We start from the raw sequence: 16,762 nt of genomic DNA, 5'->3' as shown, positions 1-16,762 counted from the left end.
GAATGGGGACAAAAAGGAAAAAAATCTAAGCTTACTGTCCCGAGCGCAAGCAAGGACAATGATTCGATCTTGAGGAAACACTTGAACTGGGCTAGTATATGTGTATATATATCACGCCCAAAGATTAACGAGAAAGTTATGAGAAATACAGAATACGTTTGCAAAAGCACTGACTACCTGCAAACCTAAACGCCTCACAAAAATGCTGAAGTATTCGAATAGGCAAGGCACTTGAAAGTGAGTGGCCGAGTGTCAGATACGTTCTAGTTAACATATCCGAAAGGCTGAAAGTCCCAAAAAAATCCGACACATCTTTGAGGACTTCAGAACACATGTGCTCCTTTAACAACTACATAATGCAGTACTGAATAAATCACTAAAAGACTTTAGCATACAGTATGTGCCTTACTGATATTCGAGCTGCTGGTTATGCCTAAAATGCATTCAAAATTGTCACTTATTGATTGTAAAAATGTAAATAACAATGAAAAGTAGTAACTACAGTTCCGCACTATTGTGTATGAGTATACTAACTATATACTATATTGTGATTTAAGAAATGTGAAATAGTCTACCATATGTTTCACAGTACACACACAAAAAAAGCTTCATACATTAGCGTGTTTGGGAGGGAGAAACAAAATAAATCTAAAATAATAATAATAATAATAATAATAATAATAATAATAATAATAATAATACTAAAAAAGAACTCTACAAAAGCAGCTTAAAGCTAATTTTCTAAAATACCCTTTGACAATTTCCAGGTCAACAAAGTGCTTCTATTTTTTTTTTTTTTAAACAAGAAATAATTTCTCTTCACACAGTAATGTAGCAGTAATGATGTCTGACTGATGTTTCTGTAATAAACAGTCAAATCTGGGCTAATTAATTATAAACTCCATGATATCTTTTCTGGGGAGGGGGAGAGGGGGAGGGGTTTAATGCTTAATAAAAATGGCCTAGTATCTAGTATAAAAAAAACCTGTATTGCATGTAAGTATTTGATTTTATATAGATCAGTCAAACACCATTTATTAGATTCTAATAACTATAATTTTAAATCACTATATGAAATACTGAAACACAAAAATGCTATTTAGAAACTGTAAGCTTTATATGTATTAGTAGTTCTTCAAAGGGCTAGATCTTTAAATAGTACCTTAAACAGCTGTACATCACCACTTCAATATTTTTGTCTTACAGTAAGGACATTCTGTTTTACTAGGTGCACAGTTTTCACAAAGTACATAATGTTGGCAAGGCTGCAGTACAATGCAACGATCATGCTTTTGGCAAACTATACATTTCTTTGACTGAAGCTGATATATTACCTGTGTTGGAGGAAGAAACAAAACAAGAGTCACGCATTAGGGCAGTCGTATTATGTACAAAGCAAAGTTCCTTTCTCTTATGTGTACAAGATTGTTGTACATAAATGAAGTTTTTCAAATTACTTTGAGAACCATGTCATGAATACACAAGTCGTCAGACGGCTTTTGAGAAAGAACTACCAGCCAATCACAAGCGCAGGAGGAAAGAAGAGGAGGAGTTGGGCGTGTTGTATCAAGAACTTCTTTTCTTTTTGATGGTGTGGTGATCTGAGAAAACCCTTCATATGGTTAGATTCTGCAAATGTTTTTTTCCTGTACCACAATGTTTCTCTTTTGCACATACAGCTATATACACTACCGGTCAAAAGTTTGGAGACTGAAATGTTTCTCATGATCTTAAAGATCTTTTTATCTGAAGATGTATGATTAAATGTTTGAAATCGGTGTTGTAGACAAAAATATAATTGCACCAATGTATTCATTTCTTTCATAAGAAAACTAACATTTTATTTACAAAAAACACATTTTTTTTTTTTTTAAACGGACGACTCGGAGCGAAATATTCCGAAAAGCAAAAAAAGTGTCCAGCGTGGGTGGGAACTCCTTTAATACTGTTTAAAAAGCATCTCGGGGTGATTCTTCAAGAAGTCAGTTGAGAAAATGCCAATCATACATTTCTGGAAATTCTAAGCAAAAAGGGCGTCTACTTTGAAGATGATAAAATATTAAATTATTTTGATTTATTTTGGATTTTTTATCACAACTTATTTCCCACAGTTCCATTTGTGTTATTCCAGAGTTTTGATGACTGTATTATTATTATTCTAAAAGGTGGAAAGGTTTGTGGACACCAGGCCATCACACTCATATGTGGTTCTTCCCCAAACTGTTGGAAGCACACAACTGTATAGAACGTCTTTGTATGATGTAGAATTACAATTTCCCTGCACTGGAACTAAGAGGCCTAAACCTGTTCCAGCATGACAAAGTGCACAACACCAGCTCCATGAAGACATGGTGTGTTAAGGTTGGTGTAGATCTCCTCGAGTGTCCTGCAAAGAACTCTGACCTCAACCCTACTGAACACCTTTGGGATGAACTTGAACACCGAATGCACCCCAGACCTCCTCACTAGTGCTCTTGTAGCTGAATGAACACAAATCCCCACAGCCACGCCCCAGAATCTAATGGAAAGCCTTCTCAGAAGAGTGGAGCTTATTATAACAGCAAAGTGGGGAATAAATCAAGAATGGGAGGTTCAGAAATCTTGTATAGCTGTGATGGTGAGGTGTGCACAAACTTTTGGCCATATACTCTATCTCTGTCTTTACTGCCACCTTTACTCACAGACTCAGAATATTCAGAAGTAGGGATGTATAGTAACCTTTTTTCTTCCGTCTTCAGAATGAGTATTCAGGAGTATGATGATTTTAAATGAAGTGCATTAGCTAGCTACATTAGTTACCTTGTTCTATAGTTTGAAACGTTTTATCAGGGTACCTGTGTTGCAGGAAGATGCCATATTCTCTCCTCTCCTGATATTTATTTGAAGAACACAGCTTTGATCTGGTCATCTAATCATCAAATATGTCCAGATCACGGTCGTATCAATATATACAAGGCTTACTGTACATAGTAAAATGCGGTGTCTGATACTGATATCAAACCAATCATTTGCAATTTAAGTAAGTGAGCATGGTATCAGCCCAACACCAATAACAGTATCAGAGGTTATTCCGTGGTTAAAGGACATATCCTAAACAGATGATTAGAATCCATTATACTTGGGTTACAAACTAGATACTGGTTCTTCAGTGAACTGGTTCTTCAGTGTCATCATCTCTAGATTATGTCAGTTGAAACGGTCTTAACGTGATGAATCTCGACATATCATCAAATGCCTCCTTTCCACTACATTTATAACCTAATTACTTTTTTTCCCCTAAAACAATTAAAAAATTATCGTTCACGGTGGAAAAGGACTAAATTACTTTGATCATTCACATCATCCAATCCAGAGGTAAATTTCATCCACGGCATGAGGAAAACACACTTAGCTAGCAAACTAGCAATTAAAACACCTTTAGGTAGACTGGCTGTTTTTTTTTTGTTCTTCTTCTTCTTCTTCTTCTTTTTTTACCACTGGGTTTATTAAACTGGCTCCTTACCCAATATATTTTTGGGGATATAGCATAGGTAAGGTTAGAGAGCAAATTACAAAAAAAAAACAAAAAAAAAAACTATATTGTTTTGAAATATTTACTCTATGTGGTACAAATTAAACTAACACAGTGGGGTACAAAATCTGAGACTTGTAAAAAAATTTTTTACTGGACATAAAAAGTTTTAAAACTTTTAAAATTGTAAAACTAAAAAAATAAATGTGCAACATGACAATTCTGTATTCAAAATGTTGCACAATTTCTAGGTCACTGTTTACATTTAAAAACCATGTTACAACTCCTTTGTACAAAAGGTCAGGATTTCTGTGAGTCTTATCCCTTCTGCTGAAGCACATGTTCAGAAGACACTGTGATGGATTTGATCTAACTTGGATCGTCAGGTTTTACACAAACTTGCGGAGTCTGCGTCAGCTCAAGCGCATGCTGTCATTAAAGCAAAACATACTCCTACCAACTACTACGAAACTGAAATTCATGTAAATGTTTCTACTTTTCACTCAAGTTATTGCTGATATCATTTATACAGAAAACCTTTGTGTTAAATTGGAAAGGAATGCCAAGAAGGAGTATGTTCACTAGTGGTCTCAGACTTTTGGACCTCACTGTATGTTAGAGGCAGAATAAAAACAGCCCTGAATTTATTTATTTTTTTGGTCACTTTTACCTTTGTGCCAGAATTCAGCCACGGCAACATCCGACAGGTTTTTCCCAGACCACCACGTTTTTCCCTTTATCATAATAAACCTGCATACTGCTATTCTTTCACACTCTTAGCACATACATGATGTGATGAGTGTTAGGTGGTGGGAGCGTGATCTTCTTACCCCGTCGATAAGGTCGAGGTCTGAGCGCAGCTGGTTCTGGATGGAGTGGAGTTTTGGCAGTGGGAGCTGGTCCAGGTCTCCATAGCTGCGCAGCAGAGGCGTGCTGGGTGAACGACATAGTGTGTCAAAGTCTCCTTGCAGCTCTTTTAGCTTGAGCTCGGAGTCCTTGCGCTTCTGCTCGGCCAGCTGCCTCTCTGCCTCCGCCACCTTCGCCTGCTCTTTCGCCTCTTTTGCGTCTTTCTGCCATGCTTCACATGCCTTTGAGGAAACCACCAAGAGGAATAAAGATTAATAAAGAAACATTTTCCGAATCCTTACTGCCTGACTAGCTTTGTTCGGGGAGACATGTTTATTTATATAGTGGAATGTGGAAGGTTTGCGATGATCTATTTCTTATTTCTGCTTGGGTGAAGCATTTAAAAAGGAATCTGAAGTTCGAAGGAGCATTTGTTTAGTAAGTTCTGCTTGAAATATCAATCCCTTGTCTCTGACCTGTTTGACCTGGTGCCAGGCATCCTCCCACTGCTTGATTTTCTTCTTGGCCTCGTCCAGATCACGGAGGAGTCGGGCCAGGTCTCCACTGCTAGAGCTGACCATACTTGAGCTGAACACTGGAGATGGACTTGGCGAGAGGCTGCCACTCATAAAGTCCCATATACCTCCAGCTCCACCATTCAACCCTATCACACAAAGCAGAACAATAATAAAAACATACAACAGCATTAGATGAAGACTGAATGAATGAATAAATATTTACTATATAATAGCTCAGCTTTTATTTACTATATTAAATTTTCTGTAGGTGAAAAGTTTGCACTTTGGTAGTATTTGTTGGAATTGCCTTTTAAATGCTTGGACGTCAATCAGATTCTTGGGGTTACTTCTCACAATACTTTGCTGGAACTTTTGTCCATTCCTCCTGACAGAATTGGTGTAACTCAGACAGGGTTGTGGGCTTTTTCAGTTCAGTCCACAAATATTCTATATTTGTGACTCGGGTCACAGCTTTGTGTTGGCCACTCCAATACTTCCACTTCATTGTTTTTAAGTCATTTTGTTACAGCTTTTGAGGCATGCTTAGGATCACTGTCCTGCTAATCCTTCTTGAAAAATGATTCCATCTATTTTCATAACAGTCACCTTTCCAGCAAAACAGCCCTACTACATGATGCTGCCACCCCCATGCTTCAAAAGTTGGGATGGTGTTCTTCAAATCTTCAGATTATAAGGCCTCACCTTTTCCCCCTGATCATTATGGCCAATCAGTTAAATTTTTTGTTTCATCTGACCAAAGAAAACTTCTCCAAAAGCCTGGTGATCACCTGAAAACTTCAGTCAGGCTTTTTTTATGCTGGTTTTAATGTCTTGTAAATGTCTTGGAGTATGGGCTTCATCCTCGCGTGACAGCCTTTCAGGCCATGACGAAATGCAGAACTCTCTTAATGGTGGATGTACATATTTGGAACTTGATGCCACAAACTCTTTCATCAATTCCTTTGTTGTTGTTCGTTTATCCCTGGATGTTAACATATGCCTCTTTCTCTGAATGATGCAGTCTGCATGGTCCAAAGAATTGTTTGTACAGATGCTTGTGGTACCTTGGTTGTTTGAAAACCACTCCTAAGGAGAAACCAGACTTGTGGAGATCCACAATTTATTTTCTGAGGTCTTGGCTGAGTTGCCTGGATTTTCCAAAGGTATCAAGGGCAAAAGACACTTTCTCTCAGATTGCAAATATGTACATCCACCATTAAGAGAGTTCTTAATTTCGTCATGGCCTGGTAGGCTCTAATTACAACCACAGATGCACTCCCAGTCAACTCCTAATTGGGCAATCTTCTGAAAGTTGTTACATCAATTTTTAGAATCTTCCAGACTGTTTAAAGAGACAAGTTGCTGTATGTAAATATTTGACCCACTGTAATTCTGACATAATGAATTAAAGCTGAAGTAAATCTTCTCTAATCGACTGCTTTAAAATGACTTCTGATGTTCACATGCCGTAATTGACTTGGCAAAAGTAATGTACAGAATGTGCGGAGTTGTTAAAAATATCTCTAGCCTAGGTATTTGTAATATTTTGGCCTCAACTGTACATACTGTTTTTTCATATTTTGCATGAGTTACGTTTTCCTTACCTAAAGAGTTTTGAGTAGATGTAGGTGTCCCTAGGAGATTGTGCTCGGTTTTGACTGGCAAGCCCTGTGTCTGGCTCTGCTGAGAAGCCATTCCACTGAGCAATGACTGGGACAATGACTGGGACAGAGAGCTGAGGGGGGAGGCGGACAGAGAGGAGGAGGAATGCAGCGATGAACACCGTGCCAGAGAGCCAGGAATGTTGACAGGATCTGAGCCTCCTAATAACCTTTGACCTACAGATGAGAGAACAGATTGTTTCAGTAAGATAGAAAAACCGTGTTAGGCATCAGGGATCGGCTAAAAAAACAAAAAACATACGTGTAGTTTGACACAACCAAGCATTTACTGCATTTTCTTACTTGTTACAAAGCCATTATTGTCTTGGTCCTCTAGGTCTTTATCAAGGGAGGCAACACTGATGTCATTGAAGTTTAGGTCAAGTGCAGAGCCTAAGAGAATATATGCAAAAAAGGAATTAATTCAGTTTTACCGTTCAGGCTATCATGTAAAGAAAATGAGAAAAATCTGAGAAGCCTTTCCAAATATCAGTTTTAATACTACATTCTCCTCCTGGTAAAAGTATCTTCTATAAATGAACTGATGCTTAGAGAAACCACTGGATGGGAAATTTAAATCACCTCACATGCAGAGCCTTGTAACATAAGAGAAAGGCAGCACTCTACCTACACTATGCACTATAACGAACATACACACAGACCTGCGCCCTGGATGTCACCCAAAACCACTTCCCCACCACCTTCAACTCACACTGTACATCCCTCAGACATTAGCTGAATTTCAAACACGTTCACATACAGAAATACAGGGAGGCCTGAGGAAGTTCATATCATATAAATATGTTTACCACATACCTATTACTGACTCAACCGTATTGCTTCCTGGATAGAAAGGAGTAGCTTTTGCATTCATAGTTGATAATGTAGTGGGTGAGGAGCTGTCTGAACCAATGCTTGAGGCTAGGCTGGATGTGATGCTTGATGTTATGCTTGATGCCAGTGGGTTCACCACCGAGAATATGCTGCTGTGGCTCTGTAGACAGAAACATGCTGTCAAGACAACATATTGTGACAGAAAATGCAAGCATCAGCACACGAGATCATTTGTAATGCTAGCAAAACATCAGCTACAGCTAGTTATCCATTTGAAGGTTGAAAAGGTCTTTACCTGCTTATCTTGGTCAGTTATCTTCTGATTATTTTCTCCACACGGTCCTTTATGGTTCTTTGCCTAAAATGAGAAAACCACATTCAGTCACATTAAAGCCAACATTCTCCAGTTTGAACACAAAAATGAATGCGTAAGAAATAGAAGTTACTTATACCATTTATTCATTCACACACACACACACACACACACACACACACACACATATATACAATTACACACACACATATTTTATTTATGTGTGTGTATATATATATATATATATATATATATATATATATATATATATATATAAACATATATATATATATATATATATATATAAACACACACACACACACACACACACACACACATATATATATATATATATATATATATATATATATATATATATATATATATATATATATATAAAAAGTCAGGACCATGAGTATTTGGACCCTCTGTACACCACCACAATGAATTTTAAATGAAGGAATCAAGAGGTGATTGAAGTATAGACTTTCAGCTGTAATTCAGGGGGTTTAACAAAAAAATATTGCATTAACTCAATTACAGCCATTGTTTGCGGAGTCCCTTCATTTTCACAGGCTCAAAGGTAATTGGTCAAATTAACAATTATAAATATAATGATTATTTTTAATACTCGGATACAAATCCTTTGCAGTCAGTGACTGCCTGAAATCTGAAACCCTAGGACATCACTAATGCCGCGTTTCCTACATTGAGATGCTTTGCCAGGTCTTTATTGTAGCCGCCTTCAGTTGCTGCGTGTTTGTGGGTCTTTCTGCCTTCAGTTTGTGTTCACTAATGTAAAAGCATGTTCAATTGGGTTGAGTCGTTATCCATCTTTACTGTGAAGCGCCGTCAGTTTTGCAGCATTTGACTGAACCTGAGCAGAAAGTATATCTCTATACAGACCCAGTTCCGTTGGCAGCCATACACGACCACGCTATAACGCTTCCTCCACCATGTTTAACAGATGCTGTGGTATGCTTTGGATGCTTTTCGATCATGAGCCCTTCCTTTCCTTCTCCATACTCTTCTCTTCCCATCATGCCGGTACATGTTAATCCTGGTTTCATTTGTCCAAAAATCTTGCTCCAGAACTGGGCAGGCTTTATTAGACGTTTTCTAGCAAAGTCTAATCTGGCTTTTCTGTTCTTAAGTGTTTCCAGTGGTTTGCATCTAGAGGTAAACCCTCTGTATTTATATTTATGAAGGAGTATCTTGATTGTAGCCTTTGACAATGATACGCCTACCTCCTCCAGAGTGTTCTTGACTTGGCTAGATGTTAAGAGATTTTTCTTCACTAAGGAAAGAATTCTGTGATGGTAAATGGTCTGCACTTATATAGTGGTTCTACAAAGTGCTTTACACTGTTCCACATTCCACATTCCACACACACACACACACACACACACACACACACCAATGGTGGCAGAGCTGCCATGCAAGGCGCTAGCTTGGGTTCAGCAACTTTGGGTTCAGCGTCTTGCCCAAGGACACTTCGGCATGTGGAGTAACGTGGGCCGGGAATTGCACCACCAACCCTACGATTAGTGGACATTAGTGGCTCTACCACTTGAGCCATCATCCACCAGTTGTCTTCCATGGTGTATTGGTGTTGCTGAGCTCACAAGTGCATTCTTCGTTTGAATAAATGTACCAAATTATTTATTAGGCCACTCCTAAAACTTTCAGCTATATTTCTGATAGGTCTGGGTTTTTTTCTTAAAATTTAAATGATGACCTCCTTCACTTGCATCTACCCATCTTTGGACCGCATATTGAGAGTCCCCATGAACAGCTACCAAATGCAAAGTCAACCCTTGGAATCATCTCCAGACCTTGAAATAACAAGGAAACAGGCCACACCTGGCCATAAAACTGCTTATTAGTCAAGTGTCCCCAATTACTTTTGAGCCTGTGAAAATGGAGGGACTATGTAAAAACAAAAGACTAATTCCTAAACTGTTAGTGCAGTATATTTGTTATAAGCTGAAACTCTACACTTCAATCACATATTGATTGCTTCATTTCAAATCCATTGTGGTGATGTACAGTCACAAAAATTACAAAAATTGTCTCAGTGTCCAAATACTTATAGACCCATTGACTGTATATACACATATATTTACAAGTCTATACCTTATCGAGGATAAAATGATGCATTTGGCTAATATCGTGTGAATGTCATGTGTAGAGACTGTTAGAGGAATGTGAGTTTAGAGAATTTAGATAATTAGCTAGAGTACCATATGGTATGCAAGAATGCATTTTATGGTCAATGTATTAGTGGAACAAAATGCAAAAGCAGAACCTCAAAACTTTCCCAACGTGTCAAATAATTCCTTTTTTTCTTGGCATCAAATAAAACAAAAACTGAATAAGTAATAAATAATTCAAGGGGGGGGGGGGATCAAACAGAACAGAATGCCTGGCAGTGTGGCCACGTCTGCAGTTCTGGAGGAAAGTCCCTTTCAGAGAGCGGAAAGAGAAGCGAGTCGTGGAATACCTGGTCCTCCCGTTCAAAGCCCGGTGCTTTGGGATAGTTAGACGTTGGAGACGAAACACTGGACGTGGTGGACTCTGAACATAAGCTACCATTAGTAAAGCTTTTGGGCCTGCCGATGGGTCCAATTGGGGACAATGAACTGGTGCTTCCTGAGCTTGATGTTACAGTTGAACTATTAGTGCATGACACCTGAAGGAGAGAAGCACAGAGGAGCTTAATGGAGGCCTTTCAGAAGTGGCCAAATAGCCCGAGTCTGCAGCCTTTGGCTCATTTACTTCACTTGCTAATTCTAAGGGAGCATTAGTAGTGGTTTGGGCTCCTGACCTGGTCAAATAGGTATAATTTGTCATTGTAAGCCTAATTCAAATTAAAATGCTCTCATCTGAATCTGAAAGTGAGCAACTCTTCCTACAGACTGCAACAAAGTGGGGGAAAAGAAATATGCAAATAAACCCAACTGAAACAGAACGAAACAAAATATTACTGAAACAACAAGAAAAGAGTTTTTCCAGTGATCTGGTGTAATCAGTACGCTGCCTACTACTTTATTCAGTACTGTGTGTTGACTGTTGAGTGTTTAAACGTGTCGTCTTTCTCTCAGCACTCCAGTAGTTGTGTGGCAGGTGGGTGCAAACAGTCAAACACATACGCTTGCCATCTGCCCGTTGTTGCTGGTGCTGCTGCTGATGGAATTGGTGTTGCTGCTCCAGTCACTGCCGAGACACTCGGGATATTGTTGGGAGCCCAGCTTAGCCTGAGAGCCTGACTGCATTGCTGTGAGCAGAGTGCTCATGGTCTCTTCAGTAGAAGGAATTCCTAAGAACCACACAAACACTTTAGAAGATTTTCACCCTCGCAAATTCACAACTAAGCACAGATATGTCATTTAACTTACTTTCAACATGTGCAAAAGCACAGAATGGCCCCCTGGGACAGTATCCAGTTTGCTTCATGTCATTGCATTTTGTAGACTTGTATATCTGTAGGAACAGATGTGGAGATTTGTTACAGTATATGACATACAACCACTACAGGTAAGTTCAAGATGACCCCCCCCCCCCCCCCCCCATCAGTAGATAAAAAGGGATAGATGGAAACAGAGTGCCACTGGATAAGATAACAGGTGCTGTTGAGTTAAATTTTCATTAGTCTCTTGACTTGAAGAGGTAGCTCAGACAATTAGAGACGTTCAAATCCATTCCACATTCATATGTTTACCTATATATACAGTCTGTAAAACATTTCATTTCAATTAGTTTATATCAATATATCACTGTACCATTGTATTTTGGTCTAGATATACTCTGGACTGTTTTTAATCCCACTTCCAACGGGATTTAAAAGGCAAAGGAATTACGAACAAACCCTCCAAGTCCTTGGATACTTAACCACAGTCACACAATAAACAATGGAACATGATACAACATTGTGGCACAAACTGGACCATTTCCTGACTGTAGTCAGTTCATTCATTGTTATTCATTGTCATTCCATCACATAAGCACTAGTAACAAATATTAACGAAATGACTTGTCTTGTTTGTGAACACCTACAGTCAGTCTATAAATATTCAGACATTGACAAAGGCGATGTTATTTTAGCAGTCTATCACAGTGTAGTGAAACTAAATCTGCTGTTTAAAAAACTTTTACCACACCAAACCAGTATTTATATGTATTCATATATAATAAATAGTGTATATAAAATGTCAGAGAGAGTCTGAGGGAGGAGGAAAGATGTCACTTTACTTTCTGTGGGTGCAGTAAACCTGAAATAAACAGATAGTACTGGTATACCTGACATTACTGCTACCAGCACCAACAGCTTAAAAAAAAAAAAAAAAAAAAAGCAACACCCTGAATCTTCGTGGTCTTCTTTTGCAGTGAACGATACGTTTATTACAATTAATAGTAAGAAGCAAATTATGAAAACAAGTTGACAGGCATTTTAATTCACTGACCTCGGGGTGAAACTGCTGCTCGGTGCGTGAGTGGCAATACTGACAGCTGTCTCCGCTCTCACACTTTGAAGGCTCTCCCCATTCATCACCATGCTTTACACTTGGGCACGGAGTTGACCTATCGGAAAGCACAGGAGCCCAGGTCCATATTCCACACACATTTAATCCAATCTTTTCCTTTTTGAGCATGTTATTACGCACATAGCGGCACATCTGCTCCTACCTGTATTTGAACTTGCGTGGATTCCGTCTTCTATCTCGACTATTATGGTAATGGGGACAGGCGTAGCCTTGTCTGCATAGACGAGGGGGCTTGGTGCATTGCTCTGTTTTATAGTTGGCCAAAACAAAATTGGTGTCTGCAAAAATAAGGAAAACAGAATAGCTCTGAATACAACCAAGTGCAACTTTGTCTTCATGATTCTCAGTTCACACACCTCAAAAGTTTACATCTGTAGTGTTTAACGAGCCTCACCCTGCCATCGAGGATCTTCAATAAGAGTCTTCTCGATCATGGCCTGGCTGGCCAGAACTCCCGGCTGCAGATCCGGGATTCCCTCTCCAGAACCCAACTGGCCGTTCTGCAAAGCTTCTTGTGCTTGTATCTCTCTGTGAAAGAGATTTGTACAAATCAGAACAGCTCCAAAATCATGCATTCAGAGCCAGCGACTCTTGAGCCTGTAGAGGTGAAAACCTCAAACAAAGATGCAGCAGTGACTCCCAATTTCACAAACCAGTTGCTAGGCAACTGCAAGACAGCATATCTAAATCTTCATTTTTCTGTTATTCAACCGGTGAATCACATTCTGTTATATTTGCATGCATGATTGCAACAATTTGTTCATTATTTACATATTTGCCAATTATGTTAACTATCTAGTTCTTTATTGCATATTATTCTGTCAATCAACAGTAAAACATTTTGTCTCACCTGGAGGGATTCACAAAAAAAAAAGCTGCAAATGACATTGCAAAACATTCCGCCTGGAGAGCATTTATACTGCATTACAGAAGCTGCTACAGAAATCCCCTGCTTCAGCAGAAACAGGAATTTCAGTTCCACCAAGTGAAAGTAAACACAAATTTCTTCCTGGTTCTGCCAATGAGCAGGTCTTTTATTTCCCTCTCGGACTGAGTTCACAAAGTCATCGTCAAAAACAATAAAAATGCTTTCAGTAATGATGTCATATCCTGCAGTAGCCTGCTGTCACATACGTGTAGCTTTCTTTGTCTGTAAACGTGTTTACATCAAGATTTTCACGTACATTGCAAACTTGCCTGTCTTTTACTCCCCTTGCCCCCTGATGCGGGTGACAAAACTAGACAGAACACTCCCGTATTGATTGATTGAGATATATATAAGAATAGGCCAAGCCCCAAAAGGCAAAAGATTAAGCTTTTAATGGTCTCCATTACAAATCATTGGTCAGGAAATTAGCAAGAATTAAATAAATAGATAAAGTAAATTAGTATGGGATAGCTTTTCCCTTTGATTTATTTGAAAGTTTAAACCTTGTGTAAACTTGCAGACAACTTTTTATTTATTTTTTACCTTTTTTTATTTTATTTTTTAAAATGTTGTACACCCAGATGTGGATTGAATTTTACATCAAATATTTTAATCATCATGATTTTTGCACCTTGGAGTGGATCATGTGCTACCGACCAAACACTCTTGCTGAAGACGTCCAGCTGGCCGAGGGAACCTGCAGGCTGTCCCCCCTAGCCTGGGATCTCCACTGACCCCAGTCCCCTGACAAAACAACCTGGCACAGCCTGCAGCACTCTATGGACTGGCACTGCTGCTAAGTAGGTGGGACACCACTCATTAAGAATCGTTAGGGGATGTGGCTACAAGAGGCGAGAGCAGGCCCGGCTTGCTATGGCACCTAGCATTGCGTTTTGGCTGACCAAATCCATCCCTTCCTCTACTAACCTGTGTTTGTCTTTCTTCCCTTCTCTTCCTCAGGGTGCCACACAGCCTATCCCCAGAGAGCTGGAATAGGAACCGAGTCAGGACACTGGAGAGGTGTGGGGAAACGTGACGTATGCATGGTTATGTGCACACGTATCCATTAATGCCACTTGAAATTGAATGTATGAGCTAAAAAGGCTTGGGTTTAGAAATGGACTGGCTGAGGTTTGCTCAGTTGGCAGCAGCCTAAGCAATGGCTGGATCCTGGCAAATAAGATAGTGTGTGGTTTGTATTGCAAATGCTGATGCCAAAAGGCCACCCTGAAATGCTTTTACACATGGCTCATTATAACCCCATGGTTGGGCACAAAGGGGTTAATGACCTGTTTCTATTGTCTGGGCATCCTCAGAGATGCATGTTAGAGTGGTGTGTACCTTGCTGCAAATATCAGTTGATGAATCCCCAAAAGTGCGCTCTCTTCCCCTTTGAAAGAATTGGCATGAATTGTGCAATTAGTCTGGTCTGCAAAGAGATTACGGTTTGAATTATGCAACCCTGTATCCCGAAGTAGTGTCTCCCTGAAGAGTGTTGCCGAGGCACTCTTTCACGTAATCTCCAATGGTGAAATTCTAAAAGAGCTCCTAACTGATCATGTACACTACATCCCCTTTGTGCTTGTGACCAAGCCACATGGGATGATCTGTTTCTGCCTAGATGTTTCGGAGTTCATGGATCAGCTGGGCACAGTTTGTTTTTACCTGACCCTGAATTTAATCAAGGGCTACTGGCAGATTCCCTTGTCACCAAAGTCCAAGGAAGAAAATGACTTTCTCCACATCATTTGGTTTACACTAATTTTTCACTCTTGGGTTTGGGCGGTTCAGGCTCAAGACTCTATTGTTCTAATGTGCAAATGCTGCAGCTTATTACGATGAAGTTACCTACTAACTACTGACAGTGGCATATGCAGCATAGAGTGCAATTCTAAAGTCCTTGAAGCAATCCGGCCTCATGGTGGATCTGGTAATGTATGTGATTGGAAGGTTGAAGGTACAGAATCAGGGCTTTCACTTGGATCATGGGCAGGTGCGTCCCCCAAAGTGATGATGCTGTGATTGCAGCCTGCCCGTAACCTAGCATTACAAATAGAGATGGCAGTTCTCGCCAGCAGGCCAAGGGTGTGCTCTTATGCACTCTTACGTGTCTGCTGTTTTCTCTAAGCGGTGTACTGTCGAGACTGTTTTGTACAGCAATTTGAGACCAAAAGAATATAATAATTTGTTGGAGGTGGATTTTTTCCCCCCTGGACATTCATGCATATTTACCAAATTGAAAAGCATGTTTTATTTTCAGCTCTCATATTGAGATACATACAAGAATAAAACATACCTACAACCAACCAGCAACTCATGTCAATACTCTTACCCTATAGAGAAGTAATTGCACTTACCTGATGTCATAGACTGGAGGCCGGAGGTCATGAGGCCCATGAGCAAAGGCGCAATGGAGACCATTTTTTACACAGTGCCCCCGGGCATCTGTTTCATGGATGCAGGTGCCAGTCTTATAATAGCGCAAGTGGTACTTGCGCTCTGTATCACCAGTGGTCCGGTGCAAGTATGGGCAGCTGAGAACAGGAAGATATCATTAGAACCACGATTCTTTTTGCCAGTCATTGCCAATTCACAGCTAGTTGAACTGGCTAGTTCTCCCTATTGCATGAAAGCAAGCACTCCAGGTGCAAACTACCAAGGGCTTCCATTGAGACACATACAGCTGCATCTGCACGCATCTTTTCAAACTGCTGGTCATACAAATATTCAAATCATGCATTCTCAATTAATAGCAAAACGCAAAATCGGCTAAACCCGAGGCCACAAGTTTAAATACCACTTGTTGTTAAACTGCAGTGATTTCTCACTGACAATTTGCCCATTGCAACTTACGCACATGTAAATTCCAGTCAGCTTTATAGATGTAATATGAATATATAACATTATTTTTGTCAACAGTGTCAGAAAACTCGTACAAAAAAATCTCTAAAACGTCTTTACTTTTTTTTTGTAGTAGCTATATATGGTACTAAATACAATTAAAAAAAACATTTTTATCTGATCTCCATGTACCGCAAATATAGTGTATGAGGGATCGCCATGGACAGTAATGCGTAAAGAAAAGCAGTTTACACAATACTTATGCTTATGATAGACATATGCTTAAAATGGCCATATGCGACAGGTATTTATATATTTTTTTATCCCTTCTTTCTCACTTCTATCCCTTCTTTCTCTCTCCCTTCTTCTGTTTTCCAAACTGCTGCTCATAGTGCTGCAACACACTTGGAGGAAAGCGTTATCCGCCCACTTCCACCTGCGTGATGCCCATTATTGGCGAATGTCACTGTGATTGATAGGGGAGCGAGAATATGCCCCCCCTCCCAATTTTGCTGCATGTCCCAAGGTTGACATTTAGCAATCAATCTTTAAAAGGTGCCTTTTATGAGTGTACTTTATATTTCATCTGTGTCAACTGTCTGCACCTTGTTGTGAGCACCATAGACAGCAATTACTTCAACTTCAGAGAACCGACTGTTCGCTTGCTACCTAATATATCCCACCCTGTGACAGGTGCCATTGTAACGAGATAATCATTGTTGTTCCCTTCACCTGGAGTGGTTTTAATGTTATGGCTGATGGGTGT

At 39.6% G+C, this 16,762-nt stretch overlaps 1 protein-coding gene across 6 annotated transcripts in view; it reads right to left on the bottom strand.

The window, feature by feature from the left end:
* unkl (unk like zinc finger) overlaps positions 1-16,762 on the bottom strand; it is a 28,207-nt gene that overhangs the window by 5,257 nt on the left and 6,188 nt on the right. For 3 of the 6 annotated variants that reach the window (XM_017454637.3, XM_017454639.3, XM_017454642.3), the window contains 14 exons: positions 15,513-15,689; positions 12,622-12,755; positions 12,370-12,505; positions 12,147-12,264; positions 11,082-11,166; positions 10,836-11,002; positions 10,187-10,375; positions 7,666-7,728; positions 7,353-7,530; positions 6,840-6,929; positions 6,480-6,713; positions 4,834-5,021; positions 4,342-4,599; positions 781-1,334 (listed from right to left, as the gene is read on the bottom strand). In XM_017454637.3, the coding sequence (XP_017310126.1) occupies positions 1,179-1,334; positions 4,342-4,599; positions 4,834-5,021; positions 6,480-6,713; positions 6,840-6,929; positions 7,353-7,530; positions 7,666-7,728; positions 10,187-10,375; positions 10,836-11,002; positions 11,082-11,166; positions 12,147-12,264; positions 12,370-12,505; positions 12,622-12,755; positions 15,513-15,689 (2,173 nt within the window). In that variant the 3' untranslated portion in view covers positions 781-1,178. Of the gene's footprint in view, positions 1-780; positions 1,335-4,341; positions 4,600-4,833; positions 5,022-6,479; positions 6,714-6,839; positions 6,930-7,352; positions 7,531-7,665; positions 7,729-10,186; positions 10,376-10,835; positions 11,003-11,081; positions 11,167-12,146; positions 12,265-12,369; positions 12,506-12,621; positions 12,756-15,512; positions 15,690-16,762 lie in introns of those variants that run through there. The other 3 variants (XM_017454638.3, XM_017454641.3, XM_017454643.3) reach the window with 3 other exon arrangements.

Source organism: Ictalurus punctatus, chromosome 24, assembly GCF_001660625.3.
Source record: "Ictalurus punctatus breed USDA103 chromosome 24, Coco_2.0, whole genome shotgun sequence".
NCBI lineage: Eukaryota > Metazoa > Chordata > Actinopteri > Siluriformes > Ictaluridae > Ictalurus > Ictalurus punctatus.
The sequence above is the reverse complement of the archived record's forward strand: the minus strand, read 5'-3'. Positions and strand labels throughout refer to the sequence as shown.